At 46.8% G+C, this 19431-nt stretch overlaps 1 protein-coding gene across 6 annotated transcripts in view; it reads left to right on the top strand.

The window, feature by feature from the left end:
• The first annotated feature begins 823 nt into the window (after positions 1-823).
• furina (furin (paired basic amino acid cleaving enzyme) a) overlaps positions 824-19431 on the top strand; it is a 96864-nt gene continuing 78256 nt past the window's right edge. For 3 of the 6 annotated variants that reach the window (XM_061244396.1, XM_061244397.1, XM_061244392.1), the window contains exons 1-2: positions 2466-2614; positions 8990-9334. In XM_061244396.1, the coding sequence (XP_061100380.1) occupies positions 9140-9334 (195 nt within the window). In that variant the 5' untranslated portion in view covers positions 2466-2614; positions 8990-9139. Of the gene's footprint in view, positions 876-901; positions 1736-2465; positions 2615-4227; positions 4330-8989; positions 9335-19431 lie in introns of those variants that run through there. The other 3 variants (XM_061244394.1, XM_061244393.1, XM_061244395.1) reach the window with 3 other exon arrangements.

Below are 19431 nucleotides of genomic sequence, written 5' to 3'. Positions count from 1 at the left end.
GGATCCTTATGTTTGCATTTTTGACATGCTGCCCACATTTACAATGTTTGCTACATTTCGTACTTTGAGATGTGGTGGTTTTGACTTTTTAATTTGGATATCATAAATACATACATTAATGGATTGACTGGTTTAGTCATGCCTGTGGCTTTTCCACATTACATTAATTTGATCTTTTAAGTGTGTCGACTGAAGACAAATTAGATGTTTACATGTTAGTATGCCATATGGCCCAATATGTTATCCTGGGGCCTGTATCATTAAGCAGAATTACAGAATTGGGTCTAACTGCACTGAGTAGTGTAGTTATCCAGCGCCAACTCTGTAATCCTCCTTAATTATGCAGACACCTTGATACCTGCCCCTGGAAAATTACAACATGGGTAATGAGAGCATAAATTATTATTATAAAATAGGATTGCCTATGAGCCATTTCATTATAATCTGGTGTTGGATGTGTCTTGAAGTATGTTTAAACAATATTATTTTGCATTTTCATGCTGTTCAGCTCAACATTCTTACACTTTGCTAAAAAGTACTGTACTGAGACTAAACAAGGCCATATTGAGTGTGTTGAGAAGTGGAGAATATCCATTCAAGAATGAATTTAGTCTACGGCTAGGCTTAATCTATGTCTGCGAAACTGGCCCATAAACGCCTATTTTAGAGAATATCGTACCAGCACTTTTTCGTGAAGTACACCATAACATTTTAATGAAGGGTTTTGTTTGTAGCCACTAGCCACGAAACGTCTGTAGATGGAGCTAGATTACCAATACCTATAAACTTTGTCAGAGAAGAGGCGTGTCAATATTTTTTACCAGTTTCTCCCTGAACGTGACGTATTTCCTGGAGTCTGTGGACGACTTCTCGGCGTAGGTTCTGTGGGGGGGGGGAGCTGTTTGATTTTCAGATTTCGCCTTTATGTACAGTAAATATTTTACATTGTATCGGGTTGCGTGGATAGTGTATAAATTACAAAAATAAGCAACTACGAAGTTTTTCACAATGCATCATTGAAACGTGATATATAGCTAATTTTTGACCATAGTCAGAGAAAGGCAATGGAAAGTTCCCCTCTTTTGCTGGTAATCCACTAGGCGCATGTGGAGTGTGCAATGTAGCTCAGTTAGTATCGTTAAAGGGTCTAAGGAATTTGGGCTGCTGGGGGATTGTAATATTGCATGTTAGCGTCTTTCCTCTTCCTCAGTCCGATACAGACTGTTTATATATTGTAACTACGCCGCTATATGTAAACCACAAGCGGGGCTGCAGCTGAAACATGACGCCGCCGCTGCAGTCGGCTGTTGTTAGGTGGAGTGGAGGGGTTTAGAATAACACATCCCGTGCTCCAAGGGCTGTCGCTCAAACGGTCTGAGGGGTCCCGGGTATACTGTACTGTAGTGTAGGGTAGGGTTGGTGACCAACAGTTAACGAAGCTCCGACACGGGACAGGACTGTTTGATGTGAAAAACTCAACGCGTGTGTGGCAATCGTCGGAAGGCAGCTAACGTTAGCTGCCAAGTGCATCTAGCTAGCTAATTCTTGGCTAGCCAGCTTGCTAAGTAGTTGGAGAAACAGCCTCTCCGCGAGATTTGAACAAGAAAACTGTGAAAGTATCTTAGGAACGGATACAATCAATAGCTATATATCTGCACCGTTCACTAACGTTGCCGAAGGAGGAAAACTGAAACACAAGTCAAACAAAGTGGATGTCGTCGCAGATGAGGTTATGGTAAGATTTTGTGATCTCGCTCATTTGACAAACTAAGATAGCTAGAGCTAGCTAACGTCAAAATCACTTGGATAACGTCATGTTTTCGGTAGCTCGCTAACGTTCTTTAAATCCAGTGACTCGATAGTTGGGTAGCTAAGTGGCTATTTAAGGTTTGATTAAAAGCTAGATCGAGCGCTAACTTACTTGCAGCTAGCATGTATGGTCTAGTTGGCCAATCCCAACTTTTTAATTTTGTTATATACCGTAAGATGGCTAGCTAACGTTAGTTTTATTGCTGTTGTGATCTTAAACGATTATTAGCAAAGTTGCGCGATTGTTGGCCATTATACAATGGTACTGTAGCTGGCTGTCAGCGTGTTGCTAGGTGAGTTAACGTGCTAGTTGATTAACATTGACGTAACATGGCTTTATCACTGTCTGGAACAAGCGATTTAAACGAAGAAGTTCGAGTAAATACAGCTAACTGGCTAGTTAAGCGAGTTCTGTCGCTAGTTAATGTTAATACCCAACGTTAATTTAACGTTAGCTGTTTGTCCGTTTAGTTCGTCCGAGTTATTTACGTCTAGCTCGTCAGTTATCTAATCTTAGTTGAGCGTCGGAAATGCGCAACTGGGACATGAAGTCCGCAACACCACTACGCTAGCGAGCTAAATGGCTACACTACAGACAACTCGGGATATCCCTGCCCACAATATCTAGACACGAATCAGATGTCGTTTCACGTTAGGCTTGTTTCACAAGTTCCTTGTCAGTCAGTCCTTGTCAGAGCTATAAACTGATATCCTTGGTCGGGTTATTCAGATAAATTGCACTGCTCGCAGTTTGAGTGAGTGTTTTCTTTACGACGGACACCATCGTTGTGTTGGAGATATTAAGGTAACTTGGCAAGATCGTTAGCTCTCGCTTGTTACTTTGCTGCCTGGCTAGTAATATCTAACGACGTATATGGCTAGTTAGTTAACTTAGCTGATTTAGTTAACCATATTAACTGATTTGTCTTTCTTTCAATACTCTGATTTGGGTTAAATTTGAGCATCTTTGTTAGCTACTTCTATGTTCTATGAAACCACTGGATAAGTATGTGGACAAATTAAGTTATATTAAAGTGTACTCATTTTGTAACGTTAGTTAAGTTCTACAGGAAACACGGTATTGTTTTAGTCTAGTGGAACCTAAATTGTGGTAGTCGGAGCTGGCAAGCTGTTGACATTTGTGTACGTTTAGTATTGCCATTGCATTTGCAGTTTGGATGAGTATTATATCAATATTTTTTTGACCCACAAAGTTTTATTGGCAATAAGTTTTTAGATGATTGATGATAGAAATAATGTGTTCTCAAAACATTTTGAGAACACAGTAGCTACTTCTAACATTATACTTAGTCCAAATGTACATTGTAGAAATCTTTAGAAGAATTTATCTTATGAAAACGGTGTGTTTTCGCTTGCTAGCTCGCATACCAAGGAAGCCTAATTCATAGTTCGTATTATATTTGTCACTTCTGAAATTGAGCATGATACTGTCCGAACCAACCACATTTTTGTTGGGTGTGTTTTTTTTAGGTCTCATGATTGAGTATCTTAATTGTCAGTTTCTGAGAGGGAACTATAGTGACGTTATATTTTCTGCCTCTAATGTTTACAATCCGAAATCTTGTTTTATTGTTTAATGTTCTGTAAGTGAGAAAAGCCGTTCTGAAAACTGAAAAGTGGCTTACAACTCAGTGAGTCACCGTATGCAGGGTGGGTCATGTCCTATGATATCACCCCAGATGTGGCAACAACAACAAAAAAATGCCCTGTTCTCTTTGCATTGGTTATCCTTTTTGATAAATTGAACGGAGCATTGATTACTTGGGTAATATGCATCAGCTTTGGTTGTTGGCAGTACGTTTTTTTACGCAGGTGAAACGCAAATGGACGTTTAGGGCAAAAAGATGGGCAAAGTTCCAATCAGACACAATGCCGCCTTCAAAGTGCATGCCCCAAGGTCTCAAGTATCAAATAGAGATAGTGAAGGGCTTTTTAATTTTTTATATTTTAAGATTAGCCAGACGAGCATACGTGAAGACTGGACTACGACTGTGGTCTACTGCTCGCACGATAAGTGCGTATGTTCTCATTAAGGGTATCTGTATTACATTTTAAATGAATCATAATTGGTATGCTGTGCAATATCATATACGTCACATTTTATTTATGTAAGGTTGTAAATGCACACAATTTATTATTCCTTTTATTTTGCAGATATAATGTACAGAAAGCTTGTCTACATTCCTGCCGTAGAATGTTTTTGTGGATTTGCATTTGTGACGCACGATACTGGCATTTCCCCGAAGCATTTCTTTACAACAATAGACAACAAACAATTAGAAAAAAACCCAGTTAAACCTCTCTTGGCAGAAACTTGTTAAGCGTTATTCGCTGGAAGTAGCTTGGAGCGCTCTAATAAGGTTACTGAAAGGGGGGTGTACTTTGAAACGTGGGTTAGGCAGACACTACTGCTCGAGTTAGGTGGTGCGCCTGCGTGCAGTTATACATTTTGTTAAAGAGTAATACCAAAAGAACACTCGAAAGAGCAGGAACGTCAAGGTGAGCTGCATCTGCCTTCAGTTTTTGTCTGTTTATGCATCTATTTGTTTGGTATGAAGGTTCATGTTGCAAGCAGGATAAAATATATATTACAATGACTAACGCCATGAAGAAAGTTACTGTGATCCACACGTTATCACTAACATCTCAGCGAGTTTCATTCTGAGGAAGTAAATGAGGAAATGCCAAGATTGCCTTTTGGAGAAATGAGCAACTTGGCAATGAGCTAATTGATACTCTTCATGCAGTAGGATCGAGTGTATTTGAATGCACTCAGCTCTACAAACTAGTGCTGGAAACCAGAATTCTATTGAATATTTATTTATTTTAACATTCAGTAGGTGAGAAACAGCGGGTGGAAATCAAGTGCCTTTCTTCATGTGCGTGTGCCAAAGAGAGTTAATGGTTTGTCTGTGCTGAGCTGCAGACACCTGATTGGGACTTTGGTTGGTTGTGAGGCTCTACTAATTGTAAACCTTGTGGATAATTGGAGCATAGTCCATACATACTCTGTGAACTTTTCTGGAAGATTGTACTGCGGTGGTAGTCTTCCACTTCATGCTGAGCATTGTCTTTGTGCGAAGGCTGTCATTATTTTGACACCTATTTATTCTTACTGTGTAGTGTAAAAACAAGAAATTGCTTTTCTGTAATGTATGCAATGTCATGGAATTTCACTTCATGTTACATTGATGTGACTACTCGCCCTAAGATTAGCATGCAGTCAATCTGTATTTAAACTGCAGTGACTGGAATTGTATCATACCTTGCATTTCGAGAGGACCGATTAATGCTCATAACATTTTTGTCATTATACATTTATTTCAGCTAAATTTTCTTATAGCACAGACTTAATTTTAGTCCAGTTTTTGGAAAATACACTTTTTGAGGGCTGACAAATGGGGAATGCGATCTGAAACTGGGGAAGTTACAAAAACAAATGTCACTGCTTAAGTATTTTGTCTCAATGCTTGTGTGGCATTTAATTCCGTAGGCTGTTTTATTTTTACCATAATACGCTTTATTAATTCCGTAGACAGTATTATTTTTAGAATACAGTTTGTTGCCAAAGTCTGGAGAGAACACTTCCAGAAAGCATGCTTTTTTTTTTCTTTTTGTTCATTCCTGCCATAAAAGCATGAGCAGTATTTATTTTACGTACTTTCTCTCAAGTTCATATTACAACATTAGCCATTTTCCTTAGATATTATTGTTTGAGGTTCCGAGTCAATTTTCACCTTTAGAAGTAAATACGGAGGGGAGAACCATACAGGAAATCCAAGACTAAACCATTTGGGCCATTCTTTGACCATCTTCACAACCCAATCCCCGGTTACCACAGAGGTGCTGAAATCTGGGGTTTTACTTATTCCTTTTGTAGGGAGGAGTTTGTTGCTTATTTTACTGCTGTTTGTTTCTCAAGAATTTATTTTACTGGCTTTGATGCGAGACTCCTTCATCTCAAACTTGCAGTAGTTTCTTGTGTGTTTTTTAGATGCTGTGGAATTTTCCTCCTTGCAGTTATGCAAATTAACATTGCTGTACTTTACCACAATCTGAGCCAAGCAGTGGTCCATTACAAATGTCGTAATTGTTACTCCTTGTTTGTGGAGTTTGAACTGTGTTGTTGGAGTAGCTGCAGTAGCCTGTTAAAGGGAACGCAGACAACTTTAACCGCTGAAGAGTCAGTACAGAGAACTGGAATCAGCACTTAAGTTGTCACGCATTACATTATCTGCCGCGTTGAACTGGAATAAAGAAATGTTTGCACTTTAGTATCATCAGCCATGAATGTGGCCTTGGCTTTCTGTTCGAAAAAAATCATCTTGTCATGAGAGCATCACGCATTACTACCCAGAAAAAAGTAGCGTATCACTGACTAGCTCATGATCTTTCCCCTTTTTTATTCAAAATGTTCTGTTCTCAACTATACATTGGGCCTCATGCAAGAACCACTCGTATGAACAGATCTGTTCTTAAATCTCTTAAAACAAGTGATTTAAGAGAACTTGGTGCATTCACCAATCTTCTCATTTAGGATTTCTCCTTAGGTAGGGACAACATTTTTGAGTGGTCCTGGCGTGTCGTGTGAGTCATGTAAACATCTCAGCGCTGATTGCCACGCACACTGAGCTCAGATCATACTTTCAGATCAAATATGAATCAGGATTCAGCAGCTGCATTACTTATTTCTTGCTTTAAATGTTTTCAGAAATGTATTTCAGTGGATTGTTTAGGAGAAAAGACAAAGTTTATCGAAGGTCCCCCATCTATCTGACAGAACTAGGTGCATTTGTTGAATCTGATGTGGCAGACTAGTATGAGCCCTTCATTTGAAGTGAAAGAAATGTATCATAAAATTACGAAAATGTTCTTGCATGAGGCCCATCGCGTATTTAGGTATACAATGTGCATTCCAGTTTTGTAGCAGTTTAGCAGTGTTCTTCAGAAAATCTTTGCATTGAACTTTTGGCTTCTGTTACTGTGCATCTTGACATGCATACTATGGACTTCAGGGACTCTGGTTCCTGCAAGTTTCTTATTACATTTAAGATGCAGCGCTGTAGCTTAGCCTGTTAGCTTGCTATTTCTAGATTTTAATAGGCTCTAATGAAAGCCTGCTGCTTCGATCCACTTGTCTTTGTGTCTACGCACAGCTGTTGATGGCTGCTTTTTATGGGTGTCTTAAGCATGTGCACATTCAGTACAAACCTTTCTGCTTGTCTGTGATGCACTGCTTCCTTTTCTTTTTGGGAGTTGGTAAAAGAGTGTAATTTTTCATTACCTTAAAGAAAACCCTGATATTTGCTATTCCCAAATGCGCTTGAAATGGGAACCAGAGTGTTTGCGTAGGCTATTTGCGGCTTTTAGTCTGCGTAGCCTCTAGGGTGCCGTGTGGGCAGAGGGGGGCGTCCCCGGGGCTCTGCTAACTGTTCTCATTTGAGCGGTTTCAGTCTTCGAAGAAATCGCAAGCTGAAATTTTCTCCTCTCCTCTCTCCCTTGAATTAACTCTGAATTCCTGTTGGGGAACAGGTTATTAACACTGATATCGAGTTTCAGTGGAGAATGTGCCACATGTTTGACCAGTCAAGTGTTTTTTTTTTTTTGGTTTGTTGATTTGACTACATTGATCCAAGGCCAAAAAAATAAATAAACCTGAGAATTTAGCCGATTAGTATTTCCCTGGCCTTTGGTGCATCAGTTTCATAACCTTGTAATGGTGGTGGACTACAGACTATCTGGATTGTTTGAGACTTTCATGCTCTCCCCATCTCAGAGAAGTCACACATTTGTGGGATTTCTACGATGGCACTTGGTTAGGCGTTTGTGCCTTTCATGTCTCCACACAGGAAGATGTTCTGCTGTGGGCCCTTTTTGTCATGCCATTCCTCTGGGAGAGGAAGAGGCTTCCTGATGTTACTACTGTGAGCCCTGGAGACGCCCTCATTAATCCATGAGAGTTCACTGTAAACTCAACAATGCTTTCACACGCGCGCGCACACACACACACACACACACACACACACACACACACTTTCATCTGGTCTGCCTCCCATGTGTGAAGAGGAGGATAGACCCACTGAGCACCCCCCCCTCCGGTCACCATTATGCGTATCACACTTCTGCATTTACAGTTTTTGTTTTGATTGAGATCTTTTCCATTTCAGTTGTCATTTTATCAGCAAACACGTTCATTGCTTACTCACTACAGAAATCTGCACTCCAAGATGGGAATCTTTTAATAGTGTTTTACAGTTGAATAATCTGTTGTCTCGTGCATTATCGGCTTTGTAATCAAGGATGCATTTGTTCGGCTCACGGCAAATGAATTCTGTAGATGACAGAGCTGCCACAAGCTGAACACGTATTAATTGGGCCGTCTCATTGACGAAACAATCTGTACTTTGTTTTTTTGTTTTTTTTATTGTTCTACAGTGTAGTTTTTCCTCCTCTGGCGTCGGTGCCGATTGTCAGTGCCTGCTTCAGGAAGTGTTGAGCGGATGTGATGCAAAGCCTTTTTATAATGTATGACAAGGGACAACTGCAAGCCTCGCTTGTTGGAAAAAGGCAGAAGGGGTTTGTGTTGAGGGATTGAATATTTAAATGGCCCTGGGTTTGTTGTCAGTGCTCAGGCTCTTGGAAAGGCAGGACTCTCAAGCTGTTATGAAATGTCTGCCCAGCATTTTCAATCTAAAATGTAGAGCAGTCTCTTTGATTTTTACTTCAGGGTTGGGACTCTTACCATTTCATTAGCAAGATTAGTTATCTCATGCAAGATTGTACTTTTGAAAGTTCTGAAATTAGCATAAAAGTAAGGGGATGTCTAGGACTGGAAGGGCATTAGATTCTTAAGATCAATAAATAAAATAAAAAAACCTGTCTCAGAAATGTATTGTGGACATCAGTATATCCGTGTTATAGTTGTAAACTCGTACTGAAACTCCAGTGTGTGCATTTCCTACACGAGATGTTCTAAATATTGATACATTTAGCCATAGGCAATAATGTAAATTGGGCTACAACCCATATTGCTGTGGAATGAGTAGAGCCTGCATAATCCGATGGGTCTGGGGACTGAAGACAGGCCTTGTTTTGCTTTGTTTATGTCGGTCTCTGCTCATCAGTAGCCTTTACCTGTGCACTCTCCTCTCTCTCCCAGGTGAGCCCAGCATTGCACTGATCTCTCCCGGTCTCCACTGACCGCAGGCTTACATGTGCCCAGAGCAGCCTGACTCTCCAGCAAGGTAGCTCTACCCATCGCCCCAGGAACGGCCGGCTCGCCCCTGCCCCCCCCCCCCCGCGCCTCTCCATGGATCTCCGGCTGGCCTCTCCTCCTCTGCTCTGGACCCTGCTGCTCTGGACCCTGCTACTGAACCTGACCTCCGAGGCCATCCCGCCTAAGGGACTGCAGGTCTACACCAACACCTGGGCCGTCCACGTAACGGGGGGAGCGGAGGAGGCTGACCGCATCGCCAGAAAACACGGCTTCATCAACCACGGCCATGTGAGTACCAGGGGGTTTCTCCCATTGTGTGGGTCTGTTCTCTCAGGAAGCCGGGTGGTAAAGCTAAGGGACGGGTCGCCTTTGTTTGAGTGCTGAAGAAGGAAGGTTTGCTTTGTGAGAGACTGTCCTCCACCCAGTTCTCAATCGCGGTTGGACAGCCACGCCAGAGGTGTTCTTGATGAGAGGACTGAAGAAAGGCGTTTCTAATGCAGTGCCGTTCATGCTAGCACGTCCCCTGTGAGCTCCCCCGTCAGAGTCAACCTGAACGGAAGCGGTGGCGGGAAAACGTGCCCGTTACCGTGGTGACGTGCAGGAAGTGTTTCCCCAGCTGCCCTCGCCGTTGGCAGGCGAATATAAGGAGGTCTGCACAGCGAAAACGAGCGGCTTTACCCGTGTGTGCCGTTTGGCGTATGATTAAAATGACCTTTTCGCTTATAATTCAAGCTCCCGTGAACACGCTCTAATGCTGAACACATCAGGGCAAGTGTGTATTTGCTTTGTGGCAGGCCCTTCCAGTCAGCACCGTTGTTCAAACAATCTCAGAACCTCTCTTTATTTGTGAGGGCAGAGAGCTGGTCGGCTGTGTTTGCATTAAATGCATGTCCGTTACAAAAGCTAAACCCCCCCCCCATCCCGTACTCCCATTACCAAACAAGCAATTAAGCCCAAATGGACCAAAATGTCTCTCCCTGACTGCTTACATAACGCTTTAATTGTCCTGCAGCCCTGCGTTTTTTCAGCTGTCAAACAGTGGCTTTTGTGTAGTCTCTTGTTGTGTTGGAGGAAAGGGGACATGGCACGCACTTCCAGCTTTTGGACAAGGCCGCCTCCTCCCCCTGACGGGCTGTTGACCCCTCTCCCCTCTGGCTCTCTGCCCCACCTTTCAGGCCCACATCGTTTGGACGCTGCAGCCTGTTGTGTGCGCTGGGACCAGATCATCCCATCAACAGATGGGGGGGAGGGGGAGGGTGGCTGATCAGATACCCAATCTGCACATTTGTACGGGGGCTTTGAGCTGACGAATACAAATGTTTATGAGGAAAAGGAAGACGCATGCTAATCGGGGTGCGATGTAGCAGACCGTTCTCAGGGACAGCACGTCGGGTCGAGACCGTCTACCATTCCTTCATTTGTAATTGAGGACAAACGCATGAATAATTGAGCTTTCCTTCGTAGAGTCTGTCCTTGGGTGTGAGGGTGGGTGTGCAGCGACTGAAACGCTTCCCATGGAAGGCCCTTGTGCTGCTGTGGTCATGGCACATGTACTGAAAGCAGAAGTTGAAGGATCCCGTTTACTGGACGATTGTTTCCGCTCCCCCTTCCCGTACGAACGTCTTCAGCTTGATGCTCAACTCCTTCCGTTCACAGTCAAGTGGCTTCACTGTGGAATTCATGACATCTGCGTGCTCCTGTCGTGCAGTTTGCAGAATTACGCACACGGGAGAGCTACTTCCGGTGATGCTGTGCTGGGGGGGAGCTTCAAGTGGATGTACAGTCAAATATTTATCTTGACGTCTGCCTCCTGTTGATCTTACGGGTTTGTGTTATGATAACTCTGGCTGTGTATGCCATGTCTCACGCCAAACGCTTGTTCACTCAAAGTTTATATACATTTTTCCAAACCAAAGATATTTGCTATTCTTAACCCCTTATGGGCGGATGCGTGTTACATCTCCCTTAACAGACGGATGCGACGCCAGCGTTGTTTTTGGTCATATGACTGTTTTTCAAGGCACATGACCATTAAAATGCATTGTGTTTCCAAGGCTTTCTATGGCTTTTCTCTTGGCTGCCTTAGTCTATAATGGGTTAGCAAGTCATGGGGACTGTTCCTTGGCTGCGCCCACCTAGGACAGGGGTCCATGCATTCCGAGCGAGGGAGCCGTATGCGATCGCCCAGCTCCCTTCTGCTGGAATGGAAAGCGGTTTCCGAATCCTTGGCAGCCCTGAGGTGTGATTGGCTAACGCAGAGCAGGATGAGCCAGGGCCCCTGTAGTGCGGCGAGGCCCAGCCAAAGGACAGTGGCAGTTTGGAGCGTGATGGTCCTATCAGTGCCCTGTCCCCATTCAGGGTGAGACAGTGACGGTAAGTGGGCGTTTGGTGACGCTGAGACAGGCTCATGCGCACTTCCTTCTTGAGGGCACCATCTTGTGTTCCAGGCGGGTGCCAGATGTTGCTGCCCCCCTGCCTGTGCTCCTCAGCGTGGCCATTGATACGTGAACAGTGGCCTCCCATGTGACTGCCTGGCTCAGCGCTTAGGATCTCCTGAGGAAAGGCAGGCTGTTGATCGAATGTCACCTGTCGATGAAATGGGGCTGTGATTTTTGCAATTGTCGGTTGAACATAATCACAAAGCGAAGGCTGTTCAGGTGTGAATTGGACTGGGGAATTGGAGGCTGTGCAAGATGCCAAGATTGCATGTTCTTTTAATGCAGAATGTAGCATACAGGAGACAATTGGCAGCAGATGACCACTCCAGTTGATATTATTCACAAAGACAGTAATGGTCCTGCATGATGAGATGCTGCCTTAGTTTAACTCATTTTCTTTTAGAGATGAGTAACTTCACTGTAATCTTTGTCTTGACCCTTGAGTAATATTAATCTTTTGCGAGAGTGATTTTTCACAGCAAGGCCGAGGCGGGAGGTGTGAAGTGGCTGATGGGCGGGCCCTCTGTGGCTGTGGAGAGCGAGGGCCTGTCCCAGCACTCTCTCTGCTCTCAGGACCACGTGCTGCTGTGCATCAAACCCGAGGTTTAATGCATGTCCCTGCGGGTGTTCATTTCAGCCTCAGTAGTGCGTAGGTATTCTTCCTCAGTACGGCAGTGCAGTTTGCGGTCTGTGAGCTGAGAGCAGACCCTGCACTCTCGCTGCCTCAGTTCATGTGAATATTTTGCGCCAAAGCCTTTCCCTCTCTGTCATTGTAGCAGTCTACCTTTCCAAGTACAGCAGTGTTCTGTATCTGAAGAGTTGGTATGACAACAGTTACCGCAGTGTATCCGCCGGGTGGGTTAATCTGAGTCAATCCCACCGCACGCCCACCATGAAGAAGGGGGGGGATATCTTTCTCAGCTCAAAAGGTTTTTAACGCACTTTCATTTACCAACGGGTCGATGGCCCCCAGCAGTACCTGAATGTGCCGTTTCTGATGTTTGCTGCTGACTTTGCGCTCAGATTTGTGGGTGACCCTGCCGCACTCGGTCACGTGACCGTGTTTGTGCTGGAGGGCGGCGCTGCTGATGGGCCGGTGTGCTGTGGCGTTTTTTCACCCTGAGCCGCGCTCTCGCAGAAATTCCCCATTAAGGAAATGAAAACGGAGCAATGAGGCGGCGAGAGCCACAGACGCAGGCTCTCTGTGCGGAGACCCAGCGCAGGCCCGGTGTAACGGGTGAGCTCCTGCGATTTTGCTGATGAGCAGAGTGGATTGATGAGTGGGTCGGAGCGCAGCAGGGTTTGAACCCGGGCCTGAGGTGGGGAGGGTATCCCCCCCCCCCCCCCGTCCCTCCCCTGAGGTTCTGGACGCGCTCCAGGCAGCACATCTCATTATCCCCGGGCCGCACGGCGTGATTCACGGCTGCCAGAGCCGATGCTGACGCGGCCTCTGCTTAAAAGCCTTCTGACTGGCGCCCCTCACCTTGCGCAGGAGTCCCGTGCCACACGCTCCGGCACAGCTGCTGCGCTGGCGCTGTCGGGGTAATAAAGCGCGGCTCTGCGTTTCCTGGAATCCTGCCTCCGTCTCGGGTTTGTTAGCTGCAGCGCTAATGCTTCCATGGTGTGCCCCGGGCCGGCGCACGTGTGCGCGCTGCTCCAGCGCTTTGATCACGGCTCTGCGCTGGGTCGCGCCGTCGGGCCCTCCGAGTCGGTCCGGAGCGGAATTCCACAGCTGTGTAACCAGCCCGTTACCGCCAGGTGTGTGATTGAAGTGCCGAGCGGGCGGGAACGTTCGCCGCGGCTGAAGGTTTTTTTTTTTTTTAACGAGGCATTGTCCCGGGAGAACTCGCGTGCAAACAACCGGCCCCCAACCCAGCCCGCGTGAGATGGCTGCTCCAACCCCCCGGGCTTCACGTCACCTCAGAAAACCACACAAAGCTCTGCCTCTGCAGCAGACGCGGGGAATCCGAGCGGGAGTGACGTCGGGGCGGGTGGCAGCTGCGGCGGCGGGAGGTGCTCAGGGGCGGGCCGTGCTCTGACGGACAGACGAGCGGTCCAATCCGCTTCCAAGGCCCGACACGGTCTGGCTGTGATGTCATCAGGAGGAAGGACAGGCTTGCTGGAACAGTCCGTATTGTGCGGCTCACGCAGTGTTCGGGCGTGCGCTGAGATTTCCACACCGGGTGTGCTCCGTGCATCCCAGCTGCTCCTCTCAGCACCATCTGTAATGTGTTTTCTGTGAACGACTGCGTCAAACTTTTACTCTTGATTGAAATAGTCTCCCGCTAAAAATGGCTGTCATTTCGCTGCGACTCTTCTGAACCTCCTTTGCATATTGAACTCATAAGTGCTACCTTCCTAATTATAGGCTGGAGATACTTGGAGGCAGTTGAGGCCAGTGTGCCCTACGGTGCTGGGATGACATTGATTCAATCTGGGCTCTGAGTTATCCTTCCCCTCCTGACGGACAGCTCAACGCTAAAGCTCTTCATTTGTTTTTACATTGGTAGGCTGTAGCGTTCTGGTTCTTTGCCTCTTCTTGAGTACATCTACTCTGTCCTCTTAAAGGACCCAAAGCGTTCAGGCAGACAAACCCTTATTCAGCAGAGATGCTATCGTTTTTGCTGACCCGCTTTTTTTTGCAAACGTAAAGGTCCTTTATAGTATTGCGTGAATAAACACGGCCCGATTGGGGAAACAGGAAGTTTGTCAGTAGACGAGCGTTTCATCTCTGACACATGCACTTCAAAGCAAAAATCCCATGAATACTTAGAACTGGGCCATTTCCTTTGTTCTTGTGGTTTAGACTGTGACGATGACGCTAATGGGTAGCTTGTAGAGTCCCTGTTCCGAGAGAGGGGAGGGCGAGGGGTGGGCATGAAAGAGTGTCATGCGTCGCTCTTAATAAAAGCTGTAGCTTTGTCAAAGGTATAATTAGTCTGGGGGCCTCTGGCACTTTCCACTGGTCCAATTTTGTGTTTCAGAAGAGGCTCAGCATTGTGATTAGAATATTGTACCCCTCTGTTGAACACCCTGCCCCCCCTCGGACAGGTCTGGGGCTGTTCGTTTCTGTGCGCTGTGACCGCGGTGGTCTAGTGACGAGCCTCCCAGCGCATGTCCAGAGCCAAGGCCAGGGGCTTTGCTTCGTGATTTGGGGGGGGGGGGGGGGGTGTGCGGTTTTACAAGGAGACGCATAGCTGTGGAGTGCAGGCAGGCCTGTGAAGCCCTCGGGAGTAGAGTATTCCCTTCAGAAGTCTTCTAGTCATGATGAATGTTTCATGGAATATGGGGGCGAATTGTTCAGATGCATTTTTCTCCTTTCATTTTTGGAAACCGCGACAGTTGACCCGACATACCTGCCTTTCTCTGTAGGACTGAGACTGCACTGGTCTGTACCCCCTGCCCCCCTGAGCCCCGACACATCCAGTTGCTTTTGGGCATGTACCATATGAGAAAGTGCTTCCCGTTTGGAAGCGTGGGCGGTACGGCGGGTGTGGGGCGGCTGTGCCAGGCTGTGCCAGGCTGGGCCAGCGTCCCTCCCGGCTCACACAGAAGAGCGTGTGTGTGGTGATGTGCGGTACCTGCGGAGCGGGCGGTCTGCCGCACACAAGCAGGCCTTTCTCCGGACTTTCACAAGCACGGCTCTGTGCGAATGCCCCTAAACGGCATTTACACACACTCCTGCACGTGCACACCGACACGTACGGGTGTACACACACACGCGCGCACGTGGAGCACACTGCCACCCATATAGAGTACACGCGCACGCACACACAGCGGGAGACTGCACTGTCTGAGAGAATTATTCAGTGTACGCATATTTACTGACCCCTTCCCTCTTCTTGGAAGAAAAGACGAATGGCTTTTTGATGGATTCCCATGCATCAGCCTGGATATGATAATCCTGAGAGCCATTTAAAAATAATTCCATAACCATGGGAACCATTTGCAGTAAATGTTCCCAACTTTTTAACAGCACCGCTCTCAATGACTGCCAACTCAGTGACTGAACAGTCAATGACTGTTCTAAAAGCAATTAATGATCTTTAACCCTTTTTGCCTGAATCGCACTTAATGTGGAACTGGAAGCTCTGAATGTTTCTAATGAGAGCGGCTGTGTGTGTCTGTGTCTGGGGCTGTCTGTAGGGGGACCACACACCCAGAACGCCCCATTTTCAGCTAGCTGCATCACAACCTGAGACTCTGTCTCGGGCATATTCTTCTCAATGCTGGGGAATTGTTTTTTATTTTTATTTTATCCTCCCAAGTCTCAAAGAAAAATATTTGGGAGGCAGGTGTATGTGTGCGGGGGTTTTGAAAACTAGGAAAATTTGTATGGGCGACAAGGTATGTGCTGAGTCAGTTTCAGCTTTTCATGGGTTACTGTTGCATGTGTGCAACAGTCTTACCTGGAATCCTCTCATATTGCACAAGCTTAAAAGGAGGTGATGTTGGATTGTTGCTAGTGAAAACAGTTACTCAGAGATAAATATTGCATGGTTGTTTACGGTGTTTTGCAACTCCTTGCGCAATAAAGGCTGCTCATCAATCTTTAACCGAGATTGACTCCCCACTCAGCTGATCCTCCTGACTCCGATCCTGTCCAGCGAGATCTGACGAGCCTAACGGAGCGTGAGCTGGAGCGCGGGGCCGAGGGTGGTCCCGGAGGGTGCGCGGCTCCGTTAGCGCGTTAACGATACCGCCGCGACCGTCTGATAACGGCCTATCGACCTCTCCGCCGTCTGCTTGCTTATTCCTCGACCCCGCTCCCCTCCCCCCCCCGTCACTGTAGCCTGGCACAGTACCATAGAGCCGTCTCCACTCCACCGCTGCATGCCTGCTTATTTTAGGAGAAAGCTGAAGAACCCCAGGGATGGCCTCGCCGTGCCCGCCTGCCTGAGCGATGCGTGGGGGAGGGAGCGGGAGACTGAAGGCATGGCCTTAATAGCCGCAAGCCACAAATCATCCTTCTCATTCAGTATGTGCCTATAAAGCCCCAAGTACAATTTCAGCTCCATTAGCCCAGGGAATAAATAACGTGGGTCCTATGGACTGGCATGTTCAGGTTGCGCTAAATTAGTCTGTCCATTCGTTTGTTTTATTCGCTGTTTTCCCTCCTTTGCTACAGGCCTGGCTGTAACCGTGTGCTGTCAAACCGTGCGTGCGTGCGTGCGTACGTACGTGTGTTCTTTTTCAAATGTTTCTTTTTGTCAGACGCTATACTAGTGTGTGTGTGTGTGTGTGTGTGTGTGTGTGTGTGTGTGTGTTGCATATCGATTGTATTTCTTTTTAATCAAGGAAGTGATTAAAATGGCACAATGGAGGAATTGAGAGTACTGTAGTCACAAGATTAATTGTAAAATGCTGGATTTTATCTGCTCTCTCCTGAGGGCCTCTTGTTTATGAAGGGCTTCCCTGTCCCCACGTGGTTTCCCTGTTGATTAAACTCAACTCAGCAATCAACTTGGCTGCAACTTGGCCCCAACAGGATGCACATTATTACACAATTTTTTCCTGACAAAATGATGCCCAAAACATCACAAACTAAATTGCGACTAAATGTAGGAAACAATGGAAAAACTACTAACAACACTTCCGCATTCACAAATTGAAGCGTCATGATGGTTTCCTAGCCTGTTGAAGCACCATGGCGGTGATGTAGGTGGTGTGTGGTAAACTGTGCCTCAGCCTTTCACCCTGTCTGTACGCACCCTCAGGACTGCTCAGTTTACCCCTCTCTGTTCTTTCAGCCGTACTTGAACCAGAGATATTTGCTCAGAGTTCGTGATAAGTCATGACGGAGGCTGCTTGGAAATGTTCTGGAAGGTTCTCGGGATGAACTTTAATGTAAACAGCTTACTGACATTATAATTTGTCATGCTGTACTCAGGTTGTGTTTAGTTAACACTGATGTTCCGTGGAGCTCCTAGTCCTAGATGTCCGGGTGGGAGTTTGGCTGCCGCCCTATTGATTCCAGTTGGAATGTTTCTTCTGCTCGCATTCAATCCAGCTTTCTCTGGATACCTGTTAGGTGGTGGAAAAACAAGGTGGACTTCTTGTGGTCAACTCTTTACTTCAGTGGCTTCAGGACAGTGCTTGAAATTGGCTGGTTCCAAATCTTGCAGAATAGTAAATTAGATTTAAGAAAAGTACGCTGGCCTTTGAAACCTTTTTTTGTTTGAAAGCGCATGCCTTTAGACTTTACTAAAGAAATGCGAAACCGGCCCAAACCTGTGGAGCTTCCCAGCTGCCCAGGCTGCGCTGGTGACACCGGTTTCTACCTGGGGTTCCTGCCCGGCAGACATGACCTGGACATGACGTAATCGTCTGTAACCGAGCCTTTCCAACCACAAGCCAAATTTCCAAACAAAAACACTTATCCTCAAATTGGTGGGTCTTACTGCTCCGGTCGGTCAGCAGGCAGCTGCTCTCAACCTACCGCAGAGGTGAACACCCATGTCGTCAACGGGGCCCGGGGCCGCCAAAAACGCTCCTTTCATCTCCCGGCCTCGCTCCGAGCAATTACACGCTCTGCCCCCGATGACCGGCCACGATGACCCTGCTCGGGTGAAGGATGGCCTACCACAACCCCCCTCCTCCTTCCTTTATGGAGGTGAACTGCAGACAGGTCAGAGGGTCTGTAATCAATGCCAGATGCTGCTGGTATGGGTTAATGTACCCTAATAGCCCCCCCCCCCCCCCCCCCCCCCCCCTTTTCCTTTTCGCGCGCTCTCAGGAGACCGTCTGTGCCCCAAGCTCTTAATTACGCCCGGCCCAGTCTGGGGCTGTTGGGGATGAATGTGATTTCATTAGATTGACTGCGTGGCTTCAGTTCATTTGTCAGGGATTTGCCTGCGACGCCCACTGCCCTTCAGTCGGTCCGGGCGATGAATACAGAACGGATAAAAGGAGCAGTAATTACAGCGGTAGATTAGCGGTCCTGGAGAGAAGGTTCATCCCTGCTCGCCCTGTGGCCACGCTCTGAACGGTCAAGACTTATGATTTAATCATCGCTCAATTTTTAATCAAGTGGCTACTGTTGTTTTGTCTCTCCCGTTCCCGTGGGGAAGGCACAGCCATTGTCTTTTGTTCCTTGGCAACCTGAAACTGTGTTCATTAGCTTGCCTGTCATTCCCTGGAGACCTCACTGGCAGGTTTTCAGCAGGCTGAAGCGCTCTCTTCCAAACCTGTGTTAGAGGCTTGTGTTGAAGTCTCGCCGATAGCTTTGCCCTGTTGGTGCAGCTCAGGCAGCAGGATGCCCCAGACTCCCGTTCTGTCCAGCTGAGCTGACGTGCCCTGTCGCTGAAGTAAGCCACACAAACCAACACCCTCGCTACAGGTATTTCTCGGGCCGGTTGCAATGCTGGGCCATGTCACGTGTGCCTTCTTCATGAAGGTAATGACGTCTGGCCACGTACAATGGGCGTAGCGGGGGAATTTGATACACAGTTTTACAAGGACTATTCATGGCGTCTCTGAACAGAGCCTGGATGATCGGTGGGGCGTTTCTTGCCGCTGAGTTTGGCAGCTTGGCTCATAATGCTGGTTAGGTGCATGCTGGGACTGGATAGGACCCTTTTTGCCATGGAACGTGCCAGGCCTCCTGACCGCTCGGGTGTCATGCTTTGCATTTGGCTCGCAGTGAATGTGTCCCAGACACCTTTGTAATTATTACCAGGTTTAATCCTCCAGCCCGAGGCAGTCAGGAAGAGGCCTCCGCTCGGGACCAAAAGTACAACTCTCATCCTGCTCTGTATTTGCATTTCAAATGCCACTGATGATTTTGGTTGGGATTTCCATGGTTATCAGGGTTACGGGCAGGCCAGCCTGTAGGACAGTAAATGTTAGTGACCTTGTGAATGTGGGCTAATCCTCATTGATTTTTCCCTTCTCTGAAATGACTGGTGCCAGGACAGGAGCTGATGACTGTACTTTCCCGTCAATAAG

The sequence above is a fragment of the Conger conger genome, chromosome 6 (genome assembly GCF_963514075.1).
Source record: "Conger conger chromosome 6, fConCon1.1, whole genome shotgun sequence".
Lineage (NCBI taxonomy): Eukaryota > Metazoa > Chordata > Actinopteri > Anguilliformes > Congridae > Conger > Conger conger.
Note: the sequence above shows the minus strand (reverse complement) of the source record. Positions and strands in the feature narration are given on the sequence as shown.